Source organism: Macaca fascicularis, chromosome 6 (genome assembly GCF_037993035.2).
Source record: "Macaca fascicularis isolate 582-1 chromosome 6, T2T-MFA8v1.1".
Taxonomy (NCBI): Eukaryota; Metazoa; Chordata; class Mammalia; order Primates; family Cercopithecidae; genus Macaca; species Macaca fascicularis.
Window position 1 is genome coordinate 116,295,000 of NC_088380.1, and position 25,331 is coordinate 116,320,330.

The window sequence follows — 25,331 nt, forward strand, 5'->3', positions numbered from 1 at the left end:
TACTTTATTATTGATAGAGGTAATGTGAAATAATTATTTTTTCCTTGAAGCATGTTCTTTTATAAATGCTTTCTGGAGGTACATGAATTAAAATTAATGATGTTCTCTTTTGTTAAGGCTTTATTTCATTTCATGTATTCTGTTGCTCTTTGAGAAAATATCTAATCTAGAGCGAAGAAAGCATAAAACAGTATACTAAAAACCCAATGGATGCTTTTATTAAATTAGAGTTTACTTCTTGTCATCAGCCATGCTCCCTAGTATTACATGAATACTATCATGCTTGGTGCTACATTTTGTGTTTTAGATGTTTTTGGTTCATTTGTAGATGCTTATCTATTATTATTAAAATTCCATATACATTTCATTTTGGCTTTACAAAACTATTTTGGTTAATGTAAGCATACTGAAAAGAGGGTTTGCGTTTAGAGTAATGCATTTCCTAGGTCATAGAAGATACTGTTATTTATCATCAGTTATATATGTGATTTGTTTTTCAACTTCTCAATAGTGATGGAGATATTTGGGTCATCTGTCTTTGCAGGTCCTTGTAATAACTGTCATCAGGAAATGTACATGTGTAGGTAACTAGCAGAGGTTAGTGGTTCAGACTGTGGCCATTTAAAAAAAGAAAAGGCATCAACTGGGTGCAGTGGCACATGCCTGTAGTCCCAGTTACTCAGGAGGCTGAGGTGGGAAGATTGCTTGAGCCCAGGAGTTGGAGGCCAGCTTGAGCAACATAGTGAGGCCCTGTCGATCTCTCTTTTTTATTTTTTTAAATAAAGGATATTCCACATTTCCTCACCCATGGAGATGGTACTCATAATAGTTTTATGAATGTAGTAAGAAACTGAAGTTAGCTCCATTTGAGTTGGAAGAGCAGTATATACCAGAAAGAAGTTCAGTGAGCATTCTGAAAATTCTGTTCCTAGAGGCTTCAGCCCATTTAAGTGTTATTTATCGCTAGATTGTTATTTATATTTTAGAATTTCCATTGTACTTTTCAGATAAATCTATGGTGTTTTCACGACATCTACATTCTTTGTTTTTTTTTTGTTTTTTGTTTTTTTTAACAGAAATGTCTTAGCTTCTGGAAGTCCATTTTATTCACTAACACATGCTAAAAGGCTTCAGCAATATCCTGCTCCATTCTAGAAAACAGCAATCTGATCCTTTTTTTCTCCTCAGTCATTAGCAAGATTATGCATTTGGGGTGAGATGATCCTTCTTGAACAAGTAGCCAGAAATCATTTGTTCCAGTTTCTTCTCAAGGTGCTGAATTAAGTCTCGCCTCATAAATCTTGTGGCTTCCTTGATGATGGATTCAAAAAATCATTTCTTGACTTCCATAGGTCCTTGCAGTCCTTCAAGCAATTTGAAGAGTTTTTCATATTTTCGTCCAAAGTGTCGAATTTCCTTCACTAATTGACATTTTATATCAACATTAATTTCTTCTTGGCTTTTTGGAAAAGGGAGTATTTCTGTGACTTTTAGGTCATCTCCAGAGAAATTCCTGGTAATGATTCCTCCTACAGGTGCATTTCTACCAGGTTTCTGCATCAGCCCATCTTTGCTGAAACCACTGAAATCATCAAACCAAGAATCCAATTGGCTTGGTGGAATACCATCTCCTGCCATAAGCTTCTTTTCCTTGGACATGGTAGAACCTCCAATAAGGCTGTCTCCTGCTCTTTGTTTCCTTAACAACAGGGCCATCTTCTGCCTTTTCTGAGATGAAGGACTCTCGATTCCCTATGACATTTAAACACGTTTTCAGGTTCTACAGCAACCTTCTCTGCTTTATCAGTCATTGTTTCCAGAAGGACCGATCCAGTATAGCCCAAGGGGAATGGAAGGGAAACTGCCTGCCATGGCGTGCCCTGCCCCAGCCAAACACTGGGAACACTGGGAACCTGTGTGGTGTGCCAGAGTCCCGAGGAGAAGCCTTGTGTTCAGTAGGACTGCGGGTGCCAGCCCCGAGAACCGTGGAGCCTGCATTTACATTCTTTCCCACAAACCTCACAAAGTTAAACTTCCTTTCTTTAACTCTTTGCTGTCTCCTTCTGTTAAACTCTGGGAATTCTTCTTGGCTCCTAGGAAAAAGTCTTCCTTACTCCTTTCCTCCCTGCCGCATTTTCCCTTTTTTTCCTTTCTGAACCTCAGAAGGCTTCAGCTTTATTAAATAGAATAACGTCACTCTTTCTTATGACCACTTTCCTCATTGCTGTCTTTAGAAGGTCCTGTAATATCTCTCACACACCCTTTTTAAAAAAATTTTCCATAGGTTATTGGGGTACAGGTGGTATTTGGTTACATTAGTAAGTTCTTTAGTGGTGATTTTTGAGATTTTGGTGCACCCATCACCCAAGCAGTATACACTGCACTCTGTTTGTAGTCTTTTATCCCTTGCTCCCCTCCAACCCTTCCTCCCAAGTCCCCAGAGTCCTTTGTATCATTCTTATGCCTTTGCATCCTCATAGCTTAGCTCCCACATATCATTGAGAACATACAGTGTTTGGTTTTCCATTCCTGAGTTACTTCACTTAGAATAGTAGTCTCCAGTCTCATCCAGGTCACTGCAAATGCCATTAATTCATTCCTTTTTATCTCATACACCCTTGATCTGTATTCAAATGCCATTAATTCATTCCTTTTTATCTCATACACCCTTGATCTGTATTAAGTGTGTTGGATTTCCTCTTAACTTCTCTCTCCATCTATGAAATTGACCCAAGGCCTCACTGAGGACCTGAAGATACAATTAAAGTAGAATGACAGAGACTAGTAAACACTTCAGACTTGTCCAAACGAATGTTTCATATGTTAGGGACTTTTTAAAGCTGTCCTCTGCTTTATATAACAAAGGACAAAATGGATCATTTCATAACAAGGGGTCGTAAGAGATACTAAACTCAACTAAAATTGATTTAACTTCTGGAGAGCTTTCCAGATTATAGTCCACAAATACTAATATTTTAATATCACTTTCGGCCATAAACCATCTCCTTGGATCTGCTGTCTCTTTTCCTAGCAATAATACACTGTCACCTGAACCAGCAGAATGTGAACTTTACTGGCTCATAATATCTGGTCTGTAAGGAGAAAATGGTGAAAAAGTAGGCTAGAATGGCTCTTTCGGGGAATGGTGGTGCAGGTGAGAAGTGGACTGGCCTGTAGCTGAGCAGCCCTTTTTTCATTTCATGTCCTGTTTCGAACTCAGAGAGTCATTTACATGTTATACATCATCTACATTTTTCTCATCCCAGCTGCTTCATTCTTTAGTTGAATAATATGCTCCCCTGAATAAATGTTATCTACCTTCTGATAGTTTTTAAAAAGAAAAGTTAAATTGTGATAGCATTTATTATATGAGAGATGTTAAGATAGGAAGTAGAAAACAAGAAAATATATGTAACTTTGGAAGGAGTTCTATATCTATATCTATCTATCTATCTATATATATATTTTTTTTTAGGAATAGAAGGACAGTCTGTGGAAGTTTCCAATATTGTGGACATCCGAAAAGTATATAACCGTGAGATTGCAATGAAAATTTCTTCTGATATAAAAAGCCAAAATAGATTTTATACTGACCTAAATGGATACCAGGTAATTTTCCTTCAAAATGTTTAAGTGATGGTTGTATTGGTGTATGATTCTTATATATAATAATGCCCCAGTTAATTTTGGATCCTTTGACAAAGTAATACCTAAAGTTGCAAATTATTTCTAAAATAAAACTGAATTTTGATAGATAATTGCGGGTTCTACAATTAGAACAAATATTTGGGAGACCATTTTTTTAAGAACATCTTTTTGTAAGGATTTATTTGTTCAAAGGGTAGATTTGGTGACCACTATGAATGTTAAATATCTTGATGCTAAAAAATATATATATGAATCTGTCTACCAGAAAGGAAACATAATTAGGGATTGATGGATTATTATACTTTTTGGGATTTTTTTTACTTTTTTTTTTTTGGAGACAGAGTCTCACTCTGTTGCCCAGGCTGGAGTTTAGTGGCATGATCTTGGCTCACTGTAGCCTCTGACTCCCAAGTTCAAGCGACTCTCCTGCCTTAGCCTCCCAAGTAGCTGGCACTACAGGCACACACCACTAGACCCAGCTAATTTTTGTATTTTTAGTAGAGACAGGGTTTCACCATGCTGGCAGGCTGGTCTCGAACTCTTGGACTCAAGTGATCTGCCCACCTCAGCCTTTAAAAGTGCTGGGATTATGGGCATGAGCCGCTGTGCTTGGTCTGTTTTTGTATTAGTCCATTCTCACGCTGCTATAAAGAAATACCCAAGACTAGGTAATTTATAAAGGAAAGAGGTTTAATTGACTCACAGTACTGTATGACTGGGGGGTAGCCTCAGGAAACTTACAATCGTAGTGGAGGGGAAGCAGACAAGCCTTACATGGCTGCAGGCAAGAGAGAGAAAAGCCCAGGGGAACTGCCATTTACAAAACCATCAGATCTCATGAGATCTCCCTGGCTATCAAACGAACAGCATAGGGGAAACCACCCCCATGATCCAGTCTCCGACCACCAGGTCTCTCTCTCAACACCTGGGGATTACAATTCAAGATGAGATTTGTGTGGGGATACAAAGTCTATGTCAGTTTTCCTCATAAGGAATTGATTCATGCCTATTAAGTTTATTCCTTATATATTGGTTTAATGTATGATCTAATAATGGGCTGTTGTAAATTTCAGGAAAACTCTTCCTCTGTATGTGTGTTTGTGTATACCATTGTACGTACACAGACACACATGTATACATATACATAGGTATATCTGTTTAGAAATAGGCAGGTATATATTTAATCAAAATTTTCATGAAATAGTTTCAAACTCTAGTAAGGAAGTTGATTTATACGGTCTTATCAGATTGTCAATTCTCCAATTTAATAGAGCACTTTTGATTGTTACCTAAATCTCTGTTTTCTGAGTGTATGTGTTTGATAACGTATCTTTGAAATACCATTAAAACCATAAGCATGTTTTTAAAACAAGTGTTTTAGAGATTTTTGGCTGTGAATAGAAATAATTTTATAATAAACACTTTTACTTTGATTTTCAACTGGGGTGGGTGAAAAAGATTTTAATAATTTTCTCTTCTACGATTTCCTGCAAAAGTTAAATTTAAACTTTTTCCAAAACATAAAAATTTCAGCATAGTTTCTGAATTTGCATGTTAATTCGACTACAGCCATTTGGATTCCAAATAAAATCTCAACTTTATGGTGATTAATTTTTTTATATACAAAAGGAAGTCTTTTAAAATCATACAAAACCAGTTATTTGTATTTGTGGTTGTAGACATGAATGAGGAACTTAGTAAAACTGACTAAGAATGTGAATTTTCTTTTTGTGCATGGAACATTTGACTATAAAAGAAAATATTACCTTTAAGTCTGTAATATTTCTGCTTTTAAAATTGGCCGTTTTTTAAGCTTTGGATATAGTAGTACTTGGGCAAAACTAGATATCTAGCTCCAGTGAGGAGTGGCGGCAGCAACAACACAATTGTGATAGTTTTACATTTTTAAAAATAAGTTCACTTATACAAGTTAATTTGGTTTGGAAAGGAGAAATACAGAATTCTTTTAAGGTAGGTTTACTTTTTTTTTTTCCTTAAACATTTTACAGTTGTAGCTTTATCAGTTTATTAATTTCCCAAGGCTGCCATACAAATGGAATCATGTAAAACAACAAAACTTTATTCTTTCACAGTTCTGGAGACTAGATTTATAACATCAAGGTGTTGACAAGGCCATATTCCCTCCAAAGGCTATAGGGAAATATCCTTCCTTGCCCTATCCCAGCTTCTAGTGGTTGCCTATGCTTGGCATTCCTTGGTTTGTGTATGCATCACTCCTGTCTCTACCTCTTTTGTCATATAGAGTTCTCCCTATGCCTGTCGTATCTGTCTGTCTGTGTCCAAATTTCCCTCTTGTAAAGATGCCAGTCATTAGGTTAGGTCCCAACATAATCCAGAATGACCTCATCTGTTTCTGCAGAGGCTCTATTTCAAAATAAGATCACATTCACGGGTTGTGGGTGGACAGGAATTTGAGAGAGGGAGGCATTATTCAACTTAGTACAGCCAGTAATTTGAGGGAGACATTGCAGGGTTGTTGGGAAGATTAAAGATAGATTTGTGAAATACTCAGGACCATGCCTTTCGTTAATGGGCACTTAATACATGTTAACTATTATGGCAACTTTGTACCTCTTCTTTTCTTCACTTTTATGTCTAACTTTAATGAGTTTAAATGAGGAGATGACATTTTTATGTGGTATCATTAAGATTCACTGATAACAGGGTTCTGAGCTTACAGTCAGTCACTGTGACCCAGATGGGCTTTGGGGTTACCGACAGTCTTTCTCAAAAAATAGAGTCATATTTCGAACATTCAGGTACTAGGTTACAAGGAATTGGAATTTGGAACTATCTACATTGAAACTAATCAAAAAGAGTAAGCACTGAATGGTTTTTAAATATAAATATGCATTTGATTATAATGTAATATCTTAGAAGATTTGGTGTGGAGATCTGTGGTATTTATTAAAACCAATTCAAGAATAATAAGAGATATTTCTTGAAAGGGGATAGAGAGCTATTATACTTAGCATTCATTACAAAAGCAGTATGTTAGATTTAGATGAGAAATGAATACTTAATACTTTTATAATTTGTTTTATGCAAATATTGGAGAGTTAGAAGACTTTTAAGCATTTTTATTCTGAATTTAAATAGGAATGCCTATTTTAAAAATCTGGGCAAGTTCTACCTTTCCCACCTAAAAATTGTTTTCTAATATCCTTGTGGTTTTTCTTTATATTGTTTTAAATAATGCTTTAATTTTTAAATTATTTCTTCCATTGAACAAAAAAGGAAGCTTCGTCTTAAAGCTCTTAGAAAGAAAAATCACCTGTCCTCCAGTTTTTAAAAGAATATATGTAAATATCACTTTTTGTAGATGGAATTGTTGTGTTTTATAGATTCAACCTAGAATGACACTGAGCAAATTGCCTCTTCAAGCAAATGTCTATCCCATGACTACAATGGCCTATATCCAGGATGCCAAACATCGTTTGACACTGCTCTCTGCTCAGTCTTTAGGCGTTTCAAGTTTGAATAGTGGTATGTATTGCTTACACTCTTTTTCACTCTGAAAGGTTTCAGTTCCAAGTGTATACTTTTTCTGTTGGTCAGATGTGGTATAATCTCTAGTTAGAACCTCCCTGTCTTCTTTTCAGCTTTTTTCTTTCAGCAACCAGACTATTAAGTTTGGGTTTTGTGAGAACAACATAAAAAGATGAATCTCCTAAATCTTCAGATGAAGAACAGGAGACCTAAAATTCCATGTAAAGATTTCTTTTTAAAGATAATTTGCTTCTCTTAATAGTGTTTACTTTGCAGAGGTCTCTGTCATCATCATGATTTAATGGATGTGGAAACTCAGATTCGGAGGTTTAGATAAGTTGCCTACGTTTGCAAATTTGGGAAGTCGTGGTTCAAACTTAGGTCCTTCTGTGAATCATGGTCTTTCTATTCTGCTACCGCCTGAAAGAAGGAAGGGAGTAGAAATTACAGAGATATGGGGATAAAGAGGTATGGCTTTAAGGATTCCAAAAGAGAAAAAGTGATGCATAGGAAGTGAGAGAAAATAGTCAATAGACACTGATTAATTTTTGCAAGTCTTTCTATTGAGAGACTTTGATCTTTTATAATACATATTTTTAATTGGTTATCATACATGGTATCATTGGTCTTCTTTCTTACATTCTAAGAGTTCGTAGAGATAAATGTCTGAAGGAGCCAGATAAGTGAGTGCACATGCCTAGTGTGTCCTTTGACACAAGCCCACTTTTTACATGAGGCGTATACATGCATTCTGTAACTTACACACACACACACAAACTGCTACTTCTCATTTTTCTTTGTGGCCTTCATTAGATAAGATCATGTAAACTCATGCCATAAAGACATGAATTCGGTTATGAAAATAGTAATGACTCCACATCAGGGATCCAATAGGGAGGGTTAGAGACTTGAGCAAACTGAAGAGCATGTTCCCAGTGTGCAGTGGGGCAGCATTGTTACTGTGTGGTTAGAGGCCCAGTGTTGCTAAATTCAATTTTTGAAAGAAGAGTCCAGAAGTCTGGAATTTTCCGTGAAGTTGTTCAATCTGAAAAATATTGATATCATTTGTTAAAAAACACTATGTTGACAAAACATAAAACATTTTTGTGCCCTACATGACTCTTGAGCCACCCATTTTTAAACACTGCCTTGAATTCTCGAAGCTGTGCCCTCAATAGAGGACTAGACATAAGACTCAAGCCGTGATGAACAAAGCAGCATTATCTCAGTTCCTGGTAAAGACAAGCTAAGAAATAAAGTTCCTCTGTTTCTGCTATAGCCACCAAATACCTTAGTATTTGAATTAAAGCAATTCAAATACAATCCAGTAAATCACTAAGTGCCAGTCATGTGTTATATGTACCAACATTTGGAGACAGGAGAAGAGTTAGAAATTGCCAAGAGGTTGATATGCTAAATTGAATAGGTATGTTATGCCAATCATACCTGTCTACAGCTTGTCACTTCACACCCAATTTAATCCCTGAGCCTAGGGACTAAATCTTAGACAGTTGGCTTTTAAATTATGAAGGTAGTGACAATGAGATTTCTACTCATCTCTGGTAATTTTAGGTACTAGATACATAAACTCAGAAGAAAGAAGCTAAACAGAGTTGGTATGACTATGTAATAGTAGTAATTGTTAGTCTTTTGTGTTTGCTATTTCCCTTTTGGACCAAATGATCATTTAATATAGTAATGGATATGAATGAATATGCATGTATTTTTAAGTATATAACATCAGTTTTCTAAGTCTTATTTGAGTATTAGCTTAAGTGTGTGTGTGTATATATACGTATGTGTATATATGTGTGTGTATATATATGTGTGTGTGTGTGTATATATATACGGCTCTAATTGGTTTTTTTAATTTTTTAATCTCGTAATGATTAGCTTCCAAAACTTGAGCTAGGGGAAATATGGAAATATTGCATAACAAATGAAGGAACCAGGTATGACCCCTTTTAAGCCAGAAAGGCAGGACAGTGGTGCTGCCACTAACACAATGTCAGAGAAGCAAGGGAGTATATCATGAGTGTGTCCACACTCTAGGGCTTCTTCAGCAACCTGCTTCATATCAAGTAACCTAAATTTTATTTGTAAACCTTTTTTAGACCTACCCATCTATGTGTATTTTACTACTCTCTGTGTGATGTACATTTCCTAATAAACCTCATAAGCATTTTTGATTCCAAATGGTGCTACTAAAAGTTTTGGAGAACTTAATTTACTGTTTAGGTTAATGTTTTGGAAAAAAATTTTCATTTAAATTTTGATCTGTCCTGTCTCATTTTTAATTTCTTATCAGATATTGTGAAACATTACTAAAGAAACACAGAAATACTCTTCTGTTTTATGAATTTGTAGGAGCTACTTTGAGCTATTATCAAGAGAAAGCCCATGGTGTAGTGGGTTGTATAAATCCACCTCCTTGACTAGAGGGGAAATTTAGAGCAAGACATCATGGCTTCTACTTAAGTGATGCTCAACGAATGTCAGTATTAAATAACTCTGGTCAGTTTTGCTTGTTTGTTTGTTTGCGTATTAGGTCAGATTGAAGTTATCATGGATCGAAGACTCATGCAAGATGATAATCGTGGCCTTGAGCAAGGTGTCCAGGATAATAAGATTACAGCTAATCTATTTCGAATACTACTAGAAAAAAGAAGTGCAGTTAATACGGTATGAAAAAATAACTAGCATGATCTGATACTGAAATTACGACTTTCCACTTTAAAACTTTTTGAATCATTTCCAATATTGAGATTTCTTTATAGTAGATGTGGCCCACATTCACAGAAAGAGAACTCAGTTATAAATATCATGTAAGTTTTGCACTTAGGTCTTTCTATTTTTTATGTTTGCTTATTATGTAGATAAAAAATAATTACAGGAAATCAGCTTCGGTAAATATTTCTGAAATTATTTTGAAAAAAATAAGAATTGAAAAATTGAGCTAAATAAAAGTTAAAGAATAGAACTTAGTCATATACTTAGGAGATTAAATTTGGTAAACTTTATTTGAAATGTTAGTAAAATTTATTTGAAATGTTAGTGTACTTATTCTAGTCTTAGACTCTTCAGTTGAAAATGTATTTATATGTAGGTTTTCCATGTTTGATTTTTATTCCTCAAAGCAAAAATCTAGTACTCTGTGTTGAATAGTCTGACACAAGCCCAGCTGGACCTGAATGACCTGACGATATGCTTGTTCAGGTAAAGTTATCTTCAGAGTTCTCCAAAAGTTATCACGCACCCTGAACGTGGGCTTTTTCTTTTTGCTCTATTCTCCTTTCTGCACTGACCATTCCAAGTCTTTTCTACTCTTTTCAGCCAGTGACTGCACCTGTCACTTTATAGAGAGAACAGCCATTAGACAGGGCTCTCTGTTCCAGTTACCTAACATCTACTTCCACCCTTCCCGTCTTTCCTCCCGATACGTTAAAAAGAGACTTTACTATCCATCATCCTAGGCAGATCCCACCACTTGTCCTTGGAACTTACTCTCTTCAACCACCTCAGCATCCTTTTACTATTCATTCTCTCTCTCTTTCTCCCTTGCTCCTCATATCCAACACTTCCTGGGAGATTCTTTCTGTTAGCTTTTGAACACTCTTTGTTTTCTTCTGTTAAAAATAGAAATGGAATGCAGCCTTCCTTCAGACTCTTACTTCCATTTCCTGTAAGCTACTGTCCTCTCTCTCCTACCCGATTGAGCCAGAGTTTATGAGATGAGTTTATTTCATCACTTCCTTCTCACACTCAATTTGTTTCAGTCTGGCTTTAGCCTCCATCATATTATGAAAGAGCTCTTTACGATGTCAGTAGATCCAGTGGATATTGACTTTCGTCATCTTACTTCACCTTACAGCAGTGTTTGACACTGGCCATTGTCACTCTGTAAAATACTGCCTTGCCAGGGGTTGTATGGATCTATGCAGCTTGGTTTTCCTTCCACCTCTCTGGCAGTTCTTTATCTCTCTATTAGTTCTCTACTCAGCCATTAAATCTTAGAGCTCTCAAAGCATGGCCCCTGGCCTTCTCCTTTTCTTATTTTTTATGCTATACCTTGGCAATCTCTTTTACTCCCCTGGTTTTGTTTGCATCCTCCACACAGGTAGAAGCCACTAATATATATCTCCAACTTAGGCTTGTCTCTGACCTCCAGATTCATCTATCTAATTGCTTCCTCCCCTGTTTATAAGGACACCTCAAGCTTGGCATATCCAAAACACTCATTATCTCTCTTCCCTCCCAAACCTGACCCATTTCCAGTGTTCCCCTCAGTCAACAGCAACCACCGTCCATCCAACTCCAAGACAGACATGGGTTCTGCCTGATAGACGCGTCTTCCCATCAGCCTTTTCTCACAGAGTAATTGCCGTCACCTATCTATCTCATTGCCTGAATATTTCAAATTTATAATCTTCTTTACTTCCACCACCCTAATCTAAACTAACTTCCTGTATTTCCTGGGTCTAGCCTATACACATCCACCCTGTTCTCTTTCTGCCATATGTCTGTTCTTAACCACCCAGAAGGCAGAATGTTTTTTGTTTTTTTGTTTTTTTCAAAGCCAAATCTAACTTTATTGCTTCCTGTTGAACCCTCTGATATCTTCTCATTGCTGTCAGTATAAAAGTCAAAATTTCTTACCATGGCCTCCAGAGCCCCTCATGTTATGGGCCCTGCATGTCCCCTAGGCATTGGCATGCCTTTTACTGTGTCTGCTTTAGGCCCACTGGTTTCTTTTAAGTTCCAAGTACTTTCCATCCCCTCCTCCCCACAGCACTTTTGCACACGGCCTGTTATCCTCTGCCTTTGGGACTCTTGGTGATAGTTCGATTAGTGCTTACTTCATCACCTGCTTCTGGACCAGATTAAAAGCTCTTACCCTATGCTGCCTCCAAACTGTGCATCTCACCTTCCTGCAAGTGTGTGATTATTTGACCCATGTCTTTTTCCCTCCTTTGGACCATAAACTCCATGAGAGTGGGGATTGTGCCTTTCTCTGCTTCTAGGATTGTTCCTGGCAGAGGACATGCCAAATATATGTCATATGAATGAATACCCAAATGCATAGATGAATGAACTGTTAGAGCACATTTTGCCGCTGTTTTTTTTTTTTTTTTTGCAATTCCTGCTTATTACCTTGTCTTCATATGCATGTTCCTTTCCCCCTACTAGATTCCAGGAACTTGTTGCCTTCATTTTCATATGTCCTTATATGTGGTAGACATACTTTAAATAAAATACTAGTTGATTGAATTAAATGGCAACAGCTAATTAAAGCAAAAATTCTTCCAGTATTTAGAATATCTTAGAAAAAAAAATTAGTATCCACTTTAGATGTCAAGAGCCATACCATTCTTGAGACTCATGTTTTAAATCAATTACTGACAAGACAGCCTAGTTTTAAGGACTAAATCTGCCTAGGAAAATCATTGTCTGAGTGCTGACAGCTACTGTCTTTTGCTCCTCCTGAAAATGTTTCTGGTTTATATGACTTTATATTGACACTAATCTACAAAATTTCTGTTAACTACAACAATAAAAATGTTCACATCAAATCAATAAAGCTTTGACTTAGAAGTGAAATAATTTGTTTATTCCCATTCAGAACTCCTTGGATAGTAATTGATTTAAATTTAATCTAATGTTTTTATATTGGTTAAATTTTTCTTTTACTCAAGTATGGATTCTGGGTCTTCAATTAATGGTTTCTTTTAAATAAGAAATGAACTAGAGAAGAGAAAATACATTTTAATGTCTAGTGAAAATAATTAAAAAGACACTTAATTGAGGAAAGTTAATACCATGTAACTTGAATTTTCTAGAAAGCGTTCTTAATTTCAACTCAGACTCTAATATCTAAAATAATGATGGAGGGAATTGAAGAGGGGGGATACTTCCTGAATAGGAAGATATTTTAATGGGAAGCCCTGAGCATGACAGAGCCTTATGGAAATAATCCCGAGCTAAGTGGAAGTAAGTCCTGTCCTCAGAGAATTCTGCAGAGAGTCAGTAAAAACAAGGACTTGAATGATATCCACTGTGTGATATGTACAGGTGTCCAGCGAGGACTGTGGCTGCACAAGTTTGACCATCATTTATGCTAATCATCCTCAAAGGCCAATAGAAATGGAAAATAGGAATCATCTCTTCGGCATTGCCAGGATTGAATGTGTCCCCCAAGAGTTCATGTGTTGAAAACTTGGCTACCATTGTGGTAGTGTTGGGAGTGGGACCTTTGAGAGGCTTTTGGGTCATGGGGGATCTGCCCTCATGAATGAATATCATGGGAATGGGTTAGTTATTGCAGCAGTGGCTTTGTTATAAAAATGAGCTCTCTTGCATGCACTGTCTTGCCTTTCCACCATGTGATAACACAGCAAGAAGGCCCTCACCAGATGCCAGTGCTATGTTCTTAGACTTCCCAGCCTCCATAACTGTGAGCTGAATAAATTTCTTTTATAGATAAATTATCCAGTCTGTGGTATTCTGTTATGACAACAGAAAAATGGACTAAAAACAGGCATTGATGGCTTTAGGATTTGTTTCTTTGACCATTTATCCTTACCCCTTTCCTGCTACTGGTTGGTTAATAAGGCACTGAGCTAGGAACCTTGGAAATGTTCAAGTGTTAAAATTGTGTTGTTTTACCTTTAAATATAAGGAGAAGAAATTGGGAGAGATCAGATTAAAATCTTAAATGCTTATATGGTTTAGAAAAGTGACAGCATGAGGGATGTCAACGATAAGGGTAAATACTTAGGTGACCAGAAGATCTACATTAAACTTGAGGACATATCCCACTAAGACCCACAACTCAGCTCCAGCTGATTGTTTCCACATGGGACTGAATGCCTGCCCAGGGTGACACAAATTTCCAGTTTCTTGGGTAAAAAACAAAAAATGTGTTTTGGGTTTTTTGGGATTGATTTTTTATTATGACTTTTTAATTAAAGAGTTGGCTTAAAAACAAAAAAAAAAACTTTTCAATACCATACAGACCTACCAAAATGTGTATCTTCAAATTTGCCCCATAGTCTTCAGTCCTGGGCTACAGATATTTACCTCTAAATGTTATGATTCAATGCATTATTCTTCATTTTATCTCCTTTGTCTTTTTACCCCACCCTTTCTCTCTAGTGTTCTTGTTTCATTTATTTATATTGCATTTGCTTATTAAATTAATAGATTTACTTCAACAGACTTATTAAGTTCCCACCATGTTTCAAGTCAAACTGAATAAACAAAGGTAACTTTAAAAATGGTCTCTTACTATCTCACCATAATTTAACAGAATTTGATGTAAATGAAGTAGAAGCCTTTGATGTTTAAGGATCGTTTAACTCAAAGTGAGCTTAATTAAGGGCACCAAGGAGTCTAGCAGGAAGTTCTGACTTATGGAATAAGGGCTGGAACCCAGTGAGGAAGAGCTGTACTTTGTGTGGTTTAGATCAGAAGGTGCTAGAAACTTTCTTTAATGTCAGGCAGGCTGCAGAGAGAAAGCTACACTTATACTATCTGAAGCCTTCCAACTAACAAGAAATTAAATAAGATTTATAGTACTATATTAGTTAAGTACAAGGCTGGGGGATTCATTTATAACTTAAACACATAAACTTTCCTGTAGAAAACATGTTTTTAAAACTTTGGGTTTATCATGTGACTTAGAGTGGAAAGGTAACCTTTGTAGAGATTAATTTAAATATCGATGGTTCAACAGTTAATATCTTGTTGAGCCTCTTGTTGCTGTAAAATATGATAAGAAAGTACATGAATGGCGGAACCCTGGGTGAGACTTTGCCACTCCAACCTGGCGGTGTTATTTGTTCATGGTGCTCTTAGGGTAGTGAACCACAACTCTTTTCTAAACTTCCTTAGCTTGCTAAGGATAGTAAACTACAGTTTTTAAATTCTTGAAGTCCTTAACATCCATGACGTTGTTTCCTTTTAAAAGACTGCCCGTCAAAATGTCTTTGAAACCAAATCTTGTTTTTTTAATGCAAAGGTAGTTAAAAGGTAAAGCTTATCTTTTGATTCTAAAGGGAGCTCTGTTTTCTCTATAAGGTTGGATGTCTGGGGTGGCAGTTCCCAGCACAGGGTCACAGAGCAGTGTGTGGCTGACTCCATGAAATTTACCTGGGGAGGCTTTTCAGCTTTGCATTTGCAGGACCCCACCTCTCAAGATTTTGTAGATTTGGGATAGGACCCAAGAATCTGTGTTGATTAAAGGTACCCTAAGTCATTCTGTTGTATGGTTAATTTGGGGAAATACCAATGGTTAGGAAGAACTAATCTGATGTGGAGGATTGGTATATATGCACGTTATTGTTTCTGAGGTATAGAAGATTAATCAGGAAGTGTTCTGGCTATTCACTGGAGTGGCGAGGAATTACTCCAAGAGTGTAGAACAAAGCCAGAGCTTTCTCTGAATGTTTCTTGACCTAGAGTGGACTTAATACTTCCCAAATTTGTTTTCTTTTCTGTTTCAATCTTTTGTGTTTTATTACTTGTGAGTGACTTCGTCAGCAATCCTAACCTAGATTATGAAGTTCTTTGATCTTGGAGAGTACATTTAAAATATCTTGTTGAAATTATTCCTTTTATTCATGTTATTCTACAAGCTGCATTAAATTTCAGTATTGTTGGAGAATATTATTTTATATGCTTTATTTAATCTTTCTTTTAAAAAAATGTGGAATGGATACATTTTTTACAATTCTTTCAGACCTGATTTTTTGTCAGTATCTTAATATTGCAGTGTCCCTCTGCTGTCTTAAATTTTTCTTTTTCTCTCTCCATGGTCTGAATTGTAATGACATCTAATGTTAGCTTCTGGCACGATGCTAGTCACTTTTTGCTCGCACCCTTCTGTGCAATGCTAATCTGACATTCTGAATTTTAAGCTCTATATCTCTATAAATCCTGTCTTTTCACACAGATCAGTAGCCAAGCCTTTTATCTGAGCCTTATATTACAAAAAGGATGCAAAATCAGAAGATATCAATGGAGTAATCATTTAAAAAAATAAGATACAAAATTAAATTTGGTTCAAATATAACAGGTGATCAAAGGACCTTTCTGCATAAATTATTTTCTAAATTATTTGTGTCAGTTTTTACTCCTTAGGCATTATTGGTTAAGATTCTATGTCGTCTAGCATATTTAATCTACCAACATTAGTAGCTTATTTAATGTTTGAACCTACAGAAGTGTTGCCTTTAACCATATATCACAGCAAAGACTAAAGCATTTTAAATTATATGGAATAATCATATACTATGTAAGTGTGTGATAACTTCAGTAACGTATTTAACACTTCTACTTTTGGAATAAAAGTGAAACAATGGGCATTGATTTACCAAGTTGAAAGAAAACAATCAGATGATCTAGGCATGCCACCTGTGTTATTTATATTTTAAAATTGGATTTATTTTGAGAGTTTTGTTTTCTTTAAATTCTATTATTGGGTAACATTTAGTTCCTATCATTTGGTAACATGGATGGACTTTAGCTTTGAATCAGTACGTGCCTTTATGGTCTTGTTAAGGTGTATAAATGAAACCACAAGAATATGGTGGATGAAACCTGAGAAGGGAGATAATATTTGATGGTGCATAACATATAATCTATGTACAGCCCAATCCTTATACTTTGAGAGTTTTGTGATAGGTTGATAATTTTCATAAAAAGGTGTGCCTTGTCCTAAAATGTTTGTAGGAAATGTTTTCAGTATTTTTAGTATTAAATCAATGGGAGAGATATTTTAAACATATGAGTTAGATGTGCACTGTTTATTTTCTTGTATTGCTTACAACTAAACTTGATAGTTTATGGAGTGTTTTCTAAGACTGTTATTTATAAAATAAAACCAAATTATTCATATATTTTTATATTTAAACCTTCTCAGATAGTTCTTTAATGTGATGAGAACTGGAAATACAGACCTCTTAAACATTTTTGCTTTTTCTTGATAGGAAGAAGAAAAGAATTCGGTCAGTTATCCTTCTCTCCTTAGCCACATAACTTCTTCTTTCATGAATCATCCAGTCTTTCCAATGACAAATAAGTTCTCTTCACCTACCCTTGATCTGCAAGGTGAATTCTCTCCATTACAGTCATCTTTGCCTTGTGACATTCATCTGGTTAATCTGAGAACAATACAGTCAAAGGTATGTCTCAAAATATGTCTTTTTTTTTTTTTTTTTTTGAGACGGAGTCTCGCTCTGCCGCCCAGGCTGGAGTGCAGTGGCGCGATCTCAGCTCACTGCAAGCTCCACCTCCTGGGTTCACGCCATTCTCCTGCCTCAGCCTCCCGAGTAGCTGGGACTACAGGCGCCCGCCACCTCGCCCGGCTAGTTTTTTTGTATTTTTTTTAGTAGAGACTGGGTTTCACCGTGTTAGCCAGGATGGTCTCGATCTCCTGACCTCATGATCTGCACGTCTCGGCCTCCCAAAGTGCTGGGATTACAGGCTTGAGCCACTGTGCCCGGCCTCAAAATATGTCTTATACAAAATTACTGTTTGTTATGTACTTGTTTTAAGGGGGTAAGGAAAGGGGAAAAAAGTATGCTTTATTATGCTTTGAGGAATTATTAACAGGGCTTCACCTTTAGCCGAAAGCTTCATGCCTTTCATTTGACTATTGCTCTGTATTTTAAAGCATATCCTGATACTAATTTACTCTTAAATTCTGTATGGCAAGCAGGTCAGGAAATATCATTAGTAGGTGGACAATCTGGGCCTTAAGTTTAGCACTACTGACTTTTCCCATTCATTTCTCCTTATTAGACAGTATCTCTCAGAAGCTAGAGAAATAGTACTTAGTTATTTCTGTATCAGAGACTTTGCATTTTCGTACCTTTCTCTTGAGAATCACTGCAACTCAGTTTCCCATTAGAAAACCAACTGTTTAGAAGAAATATTAGAGGAAAAGCATGGGGAAGTTTTATTAGGTATGAAATTTAATTTGGTTTGACTGCAGTTATATACATACCTGTTTTTAACATCAAAAAAATAGCATTTGGAAAGAACAAGAATTAGACATTTGACATTGTTCTTATGTGTTGCAAAGCTGTTTTGATATTGCAAATTGACATAGATTTAGCTAGAAATAGTAAGTGGTTATGGATTCTGTGGAAAATACCTCATGGTAAAGGCCTAAGTATGAAAAGAAGAGGATGCTCATGTTTAAAGAACATATAAAAGGTGAGAAATGTTTAATTTAGAACAAAGAACTAAAGCAATAAAGTAAGGATAAATGCCTATAATTTGAACGTTAGGGATTTACAACTTTATGTCTAAGATATAGGATAAAAAATATAATTTCTTTTTTTCCTTTATAGATTTTTAGTTGAGACACTTTTGAAAATAAAGGTCAGATAAACGGGAAAAATAGCAATAGTATATTGTACATGCTGTACCCGTCACTTGAGAGAGGCCTCAGTTCAAAAGTGTATTTTTCCCAAGGCAGTGGTTTTGGGACTTTGCCTAAATAATGTTTTAACAAACAGCCATAAATCCTCTAGAGACAAGACAAAGAAGAAAGCATCTTCAGGCTTCCACAAGGCAGGAAAATGTGGGAGGATAAATTTATGGGAAGAGTGAAGTCTGCTCCTAGATGCTCTGGCACTGCTGTCTCAGCTGATTAGCAAGCCTTGTAAAGGGGCCTGTCTTTAGACAAGAAAAGGCAGAGAGGCAGGGCTGAAGACCCCTTGTATTTGTAAATTGCTGTCCTGCCATCAAGCAGGCAGAAGAAGGGACAGAATGGCCCCCTGGTTTTTTTCCTTCTTCAGCTCAACAATCCTCAGTTTTTTGAGAGAGAAGTATTTTGGTTTCCTTCAGAGATAAGGAACTTATGCTTGGCTATGCAGGCAAACATATATGACTTGTAATAATGACTACAAGCAAATGCTTAAGGCGTGTGTGTGTGTGTGTGTGTGTGTGTGTGTATATATATGGAAAGGCTTTTTAAAATCATGAGTGAACTTGCAGGATTTATTTCCTACCCGCTACATACCAGTTACTGCCATAGGCACTAGGGATACAATTGTGAACAAAATAGACAAATGCCCTGCCCTTCTGGAACTTAGAATCTAATGGGAGGAGAAAAATAAGAAAAAGTAAGAGAAATATATGTTAGATGGTGTTAAGTGTTATGAAGGAGTAAAAAGTGAAGAGCCATTCAGAGGAGGTAACACAATTTTGATTAAGGTGTGTAGAGAGGGCCTCACAGGGGTGATAATGGAGTAAAAATCTGAAGAGGGTCAGAGAATAAGAAACTCCTGCAGATTTCTGGGGGTAGAGTGCTCCAGGAAAAGAGCAAGTGTGAAGGCCCTGAGGCCGGAGAGATATGTGGCCAGAACAGAAGCTCCATGAGAGCTGTGCTTGTCCTTTATTCATTGCTATATCCCGGTAAAGAACAATGCCTGCACAAAGGATCTCAAAAACTACTTTGAATCAGTGAATTGTGTAGATGTTTTTTCTAGGATTCTGCTGTGGTTTTTTTGTAGGTCTACATTTTGGCTCCCTGAGGTGTCATGTCATAAATTAATGGGTTAAAAGAAATGGAAAGAATAGAGTAGAGGGCATCAAATACTCTGGGCTTCAGGTTACCACCGCCCAGCACAGATGGTAGAGGACATCAGCGACCTAAAGAACCCAGAAGCTTCTGGGGAGGATGGGTGGTCACTGTCCCTTAGCCTCACTTCTAGGTGGCTCCTCCACTGTAGTTGTTTTAAATGTGATTGTTTTCTGGAAGCAGCTGGAGCTGACTAGAGTCAGTGAGCATAGGGTTTTACCTTCTGTAAGCAAAGCCTGGAACTTGTTTTTTATGTCACCTTTTTTTAGTGGTCACTCACTTCTTCATATCCTACCTGCTTTTGACTGTTTTCTTGTAATACAAATCTAATCCCTTCTCAGATGAAAAATCCCATTGCCTCTGGAATTGGCCTGAGCATTCAGGCCCTCTGCAGCCTGGCCTCTACTCACTGCAGCCACCTGGCTTCCCGTTGTTCTTCGTGCCTTTGGACAGGTGGGCCACCCTCCCTACCTGTGGGCTGAGTGACTGCTGACTCAGCTACCATTTATAACATGAGGTTAATGTCACGTATTGCTGTGTCAGGTCTTTTGCTAAAAACAGATGAAATCCTATTGTGAAAGCCTTTTGAAAACAAAAGCACTTTGTAAACATACCTTGTTATCCTAATGACACTCCAACTTGGGTGCAGATTGGGGTTTTAGCAGAGGGAATAGAGAGCAACTTAACAACATAAAGATTTGACCAAGAGGATTAAAAACTGAAATGTTAATAATGCCTATTGATAACCACCATGCTGGCACATAATCATAACTAAATACTTGAGAGTTTTGCATTATCATATAATATCAGTTGGTGCCAGTTCCTGTGTTAGCCTTTGACTCTTAGCACATATTTATAACAGTTGTTTAAAAGCCCGCTAGTAATCCAAGAGGAAGGATTGGTCCATTCAAAACCACTTCTTTGAAGAATTGCCCTAACCTGATAATAGAAAGATAATCATTGAAGGGAACTGTTGTGGGTATTGATTCAAAGAAAGCTGTACTTACCAAGTGTCCAGTGTAATTCCATGCTCATACTAAAAGAAAGACCAAAATAACTCAATGAATAAGTGCAGAAGCCAGACCTAAGCATTTTGGTTGGGTTCCTGTTTCTGTGAGCTAGAAGCTTCCAATGTGCAATAATGGGCTGTTCATTTGGAGAATGCAACTCATTTTTCCCCTTGAAATAATGTCAAAATAGACATAGGTTCCAAGCAAGACCTGAAGTCTGCATTGCCTTGTATTTAAGTAAGCATTTTCCTAATCACCAGAGTATTTCATGAGACATGTGTTTGAAGGCCACTTTAGCATGATAAGGACACATATCTTCCTGCCTGACCAGCTCCTACAGCACCATGATAGAGATTGCCTTGCTTGGGCCTCCTCTGGGCCGCTGTCTAAAGGTTTCTCAGTTCTAAACCTCAGTTGGTTTTCTTGACTCCTGGGATAAGGGGTTATATATTCAAAGAACAGTGAGGGAGGCGAGTTGCAGGCTGCAGGTATAATAACCCACTGAGGTGGTTCAGCAGTTTCAACTACTAGTCCTCAGATTCGCTGTGTCTGGATCACACAGGGGAGATTTTAAACATAGAGACTTTTACAAATTTCCAGATCTCTGAGATTCTGATTCTATAGGGCTGGGGAGGAGAGCCTAGGAATTCATAATTTTTAGAAATTTTTCTGATGAAATTGCTGAGTTATCTCCATTTCCTAAATTAGGAAAGTAAGAGTTAGAGCTAAGTTAAATGATAAAAATAAAATCACTCAGCCACAAATGGCAGAATCAGACCTACAGCCAGGCCTCTGAATCTCAGTGCTGTGTGTGGCCTCAGAGGGTAGCATTTGACTTTTTTAGAATTACTACATTTGTTTGTAAAAGTCCAAGCTTTCCGGGAATCCTCTATATTAGTAGATGAGTTTACATTTTTGTATAGACATATCTTGCTTTTAGACATATCTTGCTTTTCTGCTTTATATCAATTTTTGGAAATGATTATATGCCATATATTTGTATTCAGATGAAGAGGGGAACAAACATCTCTTGAAGCACTGCCTCACAACATGCTGCGTGGCCTCGCCCATTCCAGCCACTATCTACAAACTTACCCATTAGCCTTCCTATTCGGTTGACCCGTCTTTCAACTCTTTTCCTTGATCACCCCCTTTCCCTACACCATGAAGAGCTTGAGATACTACAAAGAAGCTTCTGTAAAGGTTTGAAACCTAGGAAACAGGAACACCACTCAAATATACTAAATGCAAAAGCCTTGTCATCAGGAAAGGACCATTATTTAAGAAGAAGGGAGATTGGGTAGAGAAGATGCTGGGAGGATCTCATGGGAGGACAGATCATGAGTCAGGCTTCTGAAGCTGGAGCTGCAGGTTCAGCCTGGAATAGAGGGACAAAGAGGAAGCTGGTTAAGCTCAGCTTCATGGAGCCATTCTACTTGGAATCACTTTAGAAAAGTGATATGTAGTTCAACTCTTTTTTTTTTTTCTTTATTTTTAGATTATTTCCTTGACTTTTATATTTAGACGTATTTATTTTATATAAACATGATATATATATATCTCTTTTTATTCTCTATGTAATTTATTTTGATTTGTATTTAACTGTTTCTTGCAAATAGTTAACCATCATTTCAATATCAGCAGCACTTACTGAATAAGATTTTATCTCTCCACTTGTTCATTCTGCCTCTTCTTGTCTTATAAAAGGCAGTTTGAGGATTTTACTTTGTCTTTCTTATAAGAATTGATTGGTGCTTTATTGATCTCCTAGCTTCTGGAAAGGTGAGAATTGTGAGAAAAAAAAATTCCTTTGTTGTACATATCTAAGAACAGCCGTTTACCTTCCCTTTCTTTCTGTCATTTTATCTTGTTGATCAAAACAGGATAGCTATTATTGGACATTTTAATGAGCACCCTAAAAAATGAATTTCTGCTGGTTATTTCCTGTCTTTGGACTTATAATGAAGCATGTAATTTTCTAACCTTTCCAGCTGCTAGAATGCACTAGAGATGAGTGTTAGGTATTTTCAAAGAATCTGAGTGGGTTGGAGACATTTTCCCACCAGATGTGTAGCCGTGCCTTAATCTATGTGCACCTTACTAACTCTGTGAGGGGGGTGGCGTCCCATGAGTCCTGGAGAATTTGGCCAAAGTTATGGTCCCTCTTTTCCCCATAAATGGTGGGTGCACACATAGTGTTTACTACAGTTTCCAAAAGTTTACTGTTTCTTTTGGTACGAGAGAAGAATGACATAACTCACATCTTAAGATCTTCGGTAGAGGACTATTCACCTGCTTTTTCCTTAGAAGAAACTGTCATATGTGTATAATTTCCAGAATGGCCTTAAATCCTATTTGAAGCGGGGTAAATGGATAGGTGGATAGGTGGTAGGTGGAAGGAAATTACAATTTCCAAAGCTTGATTTCTGAATTGATATATTTTTTGATAAGTTACAGTTTTATCTCTGCTGGAACCATCAGTCAATACTCCCCTTTTTCAGCCATAAATTGGAGGGGTTATCTCCTTTAGTTTACAGTATTTTGTTATTTTACATCAAAAATAATTTTTATCTTTTCTCTCCTGGCTAGGTATCTATGAGCACAAATTCTTAGCTAGTGCAAAGGTAGGAGAAGGAAGCTGTTAAAAGCTTAAACTTTGGAATCAGATGTCCTGGGTATGAGCGTGTCTGCTTCGCTTCCTAACCATGTGACTTAGAGCAAGTCACTTAACTCTCTGAGTCTCAGCCTCCTCCGTAGTAACATGGAGATGGGAATAATACTTACCTTAGAGATGTTCTGAGGATTGGAGATAATTTTAGTGTCAGTAAAGCGCTTAGAACAGTGTGTGGCACATAGTAAGCCCTATGAGTGCTTGACAAGTAAAGGTTCTTACCTGTGAGTTCAGTCATGAACAATGGCGATTATCACTAATAATGAGGTAAAAACATTGGCACTTCTTTATAAATTAGAGGTTGACATTTATTGCCAGAGTGTAAATCTTGATGTCATTTTGACTTATTCCTGATATTTTAGGTTGGTACAAAAGTAATTGCAGTTTTTGCTATTAAAAGTAATGGCAAAGCTACAATTACTTTTGTACCAACTTAATACTTTGTTACTAATTCCTCAGATATTTAAAAATAACATATCTAAAATTGTCTGTTTGCCAGTCATTGTGCCAAGTGCTTTACATGAACTTTAAAGCTCTCACAACAACACTAAGAAGGTAGACAGTATTTTCATCCCATCTTACAGAATAGGAAAGTAACTGACCTAGAGATACGATAGTTAACTGTCTAGGGCACACAGCCGTTAAATGTGGTCCTGGGAGCACACGCAGGTGTGTCTGAGTCCAGATGGCTTCTCAGAACCTTATACTGTCTTGCATGGGAACAAGAAGGGAGAGGGAGCACTGAAAATGTGAGGGAATACACTGTCTATTTTTCTTATGTCCTCAGTAATAATAGGACACCTACAGAAGGATATCCCAACCATTGGCGGGAAAAGACTTAAGGGCTAATCCAGGATCACTTGTGGTCATTGCTGTTTGAGTATAAGAGAGAATGCTTTGTGATAGAGATTTTCCCGCATATTTACATATTTTAATACAAACTCATATACCATCTCAAATATTTCAAAGGTTGCTGTGAGATAAAATGAGTTAATTGATGAAAAGCATTCTGCACAGGGTATGGCACACAGCAAGTGCTCAACAGGTATTAGCAATGACTGATATTGTCACTGCAGTTGACCCTCAGTCCTCAGAGGGACTCTTCACATGTCCCGCTTAGCTTGCTGAATTTGTAGAGGTTTACTCAAAGTCACATAAATGGTTCATGGTAGAAAAAGTCATTGGTCTGATCCAGCTTTCTCTAAGCGCCGCTTTATCTGATGGCTTCATTCTGCAAACCAAATCACCTTTCCCCATACTCCACCAAGTTGCTGGAAAAGCCTCAGAGGCCCAGCTTAGTCTGTGAGCTGAATGTTGGTTTTATCCCCTGAATTAAGTTTGCAATGGGTTTTCTCTGTGCAACTTTTGAATATGCCAGCCTTACTTCAGTAATCCAGCCTTGAAAGTGATCTAATCTGTTTTACAAAGATAGTTACCTACCACAGTGCTTGGCACAGTTTCAAAAATTGTAAATTTTCTTCCCCACATCCTCCCGTTTTATGGGGTCCAGATATTACTAATGCATTAATGAATGTAAAAGCAGTTCTTCCAAAATGTGTTTACTCTCCTAGAGCATACAGTGTAACTACTTAAAGGTATCTGTTTTCCTGCATGCATATTCAGTTTAAATTCACAGTTTCCCTACTTTGAAAAACAGTTTTCTTGGAAATAAATGTCTAGACAGACTTTGAAACTGAAAAACTGCTGCTTTGCCTCAGGTATTTTTGCTTGAAAACTGATACTTTCATGAATATTTGATTTTTTAAAAACTTGGACAAAGATGATTGCTATTTCAGTTTGTTCTTACAAAAGTGATGTAATTTTAGTTTTGAGAGAAAGTATAACTTTTTCTATCAGTGAAAGTTAATTTTTATGACTTTTATCTCTATTTTTGTATTGTTGG

At 36.9% G+C, this 25,331-nt stretch overlaps 2 protein-coding genes across 6 annotated transcripts in view; one reads left to right on the forward strand and one right to left on the reverse strand.

The window, feature by feature from the left end:
• MAN2A1 (mannosidase alpha class 2A member 1) overlaps positions 1–25,331 on the forward strand; it is a 175,565-nt gene that overhangs the window by 143,584 nt on the left and 6,650 nt on the right. For all 5 annotated transcript variants that reach the window (XR_012414002.1, XM_005557492.4, XM_073994016.1 and 2 more), the window contains 4 exons: positions 3,476–3,609; positions 7,014–7,155; positions 9,707–9,840; positions 17,145–17,339. Coding sequence is in view for 4 of the 5 variants with exons in the window: in XM_005557492.4 (XP_005557549.1) it covers positions 3,476–3,609; positions 7,014–7,155; positions 9,707–9,840; positions 17,145–17,339 (605 nt within the window). In the remaining variant the exon portion in view is untranslated. The remainder of the gene's footprint in view (positions 1–3,475; positions 3,610–7,013; positions 7,156–9,706; positions 9,841–17,144; positions 17,340–25,331) is intronic.
• LOC102146814 (cancer/testis antigen family 45 member A10-like) lies at positions 1,333–1,716 on the reverse strand. The gene has a single exon (XM_045394090.2). It carries the CDS (start codon positions 1,714–1,716, stop codon positions 1,333–1,335), a length of 384 nt encoding a protein of 127 aa, XP_045250025.2.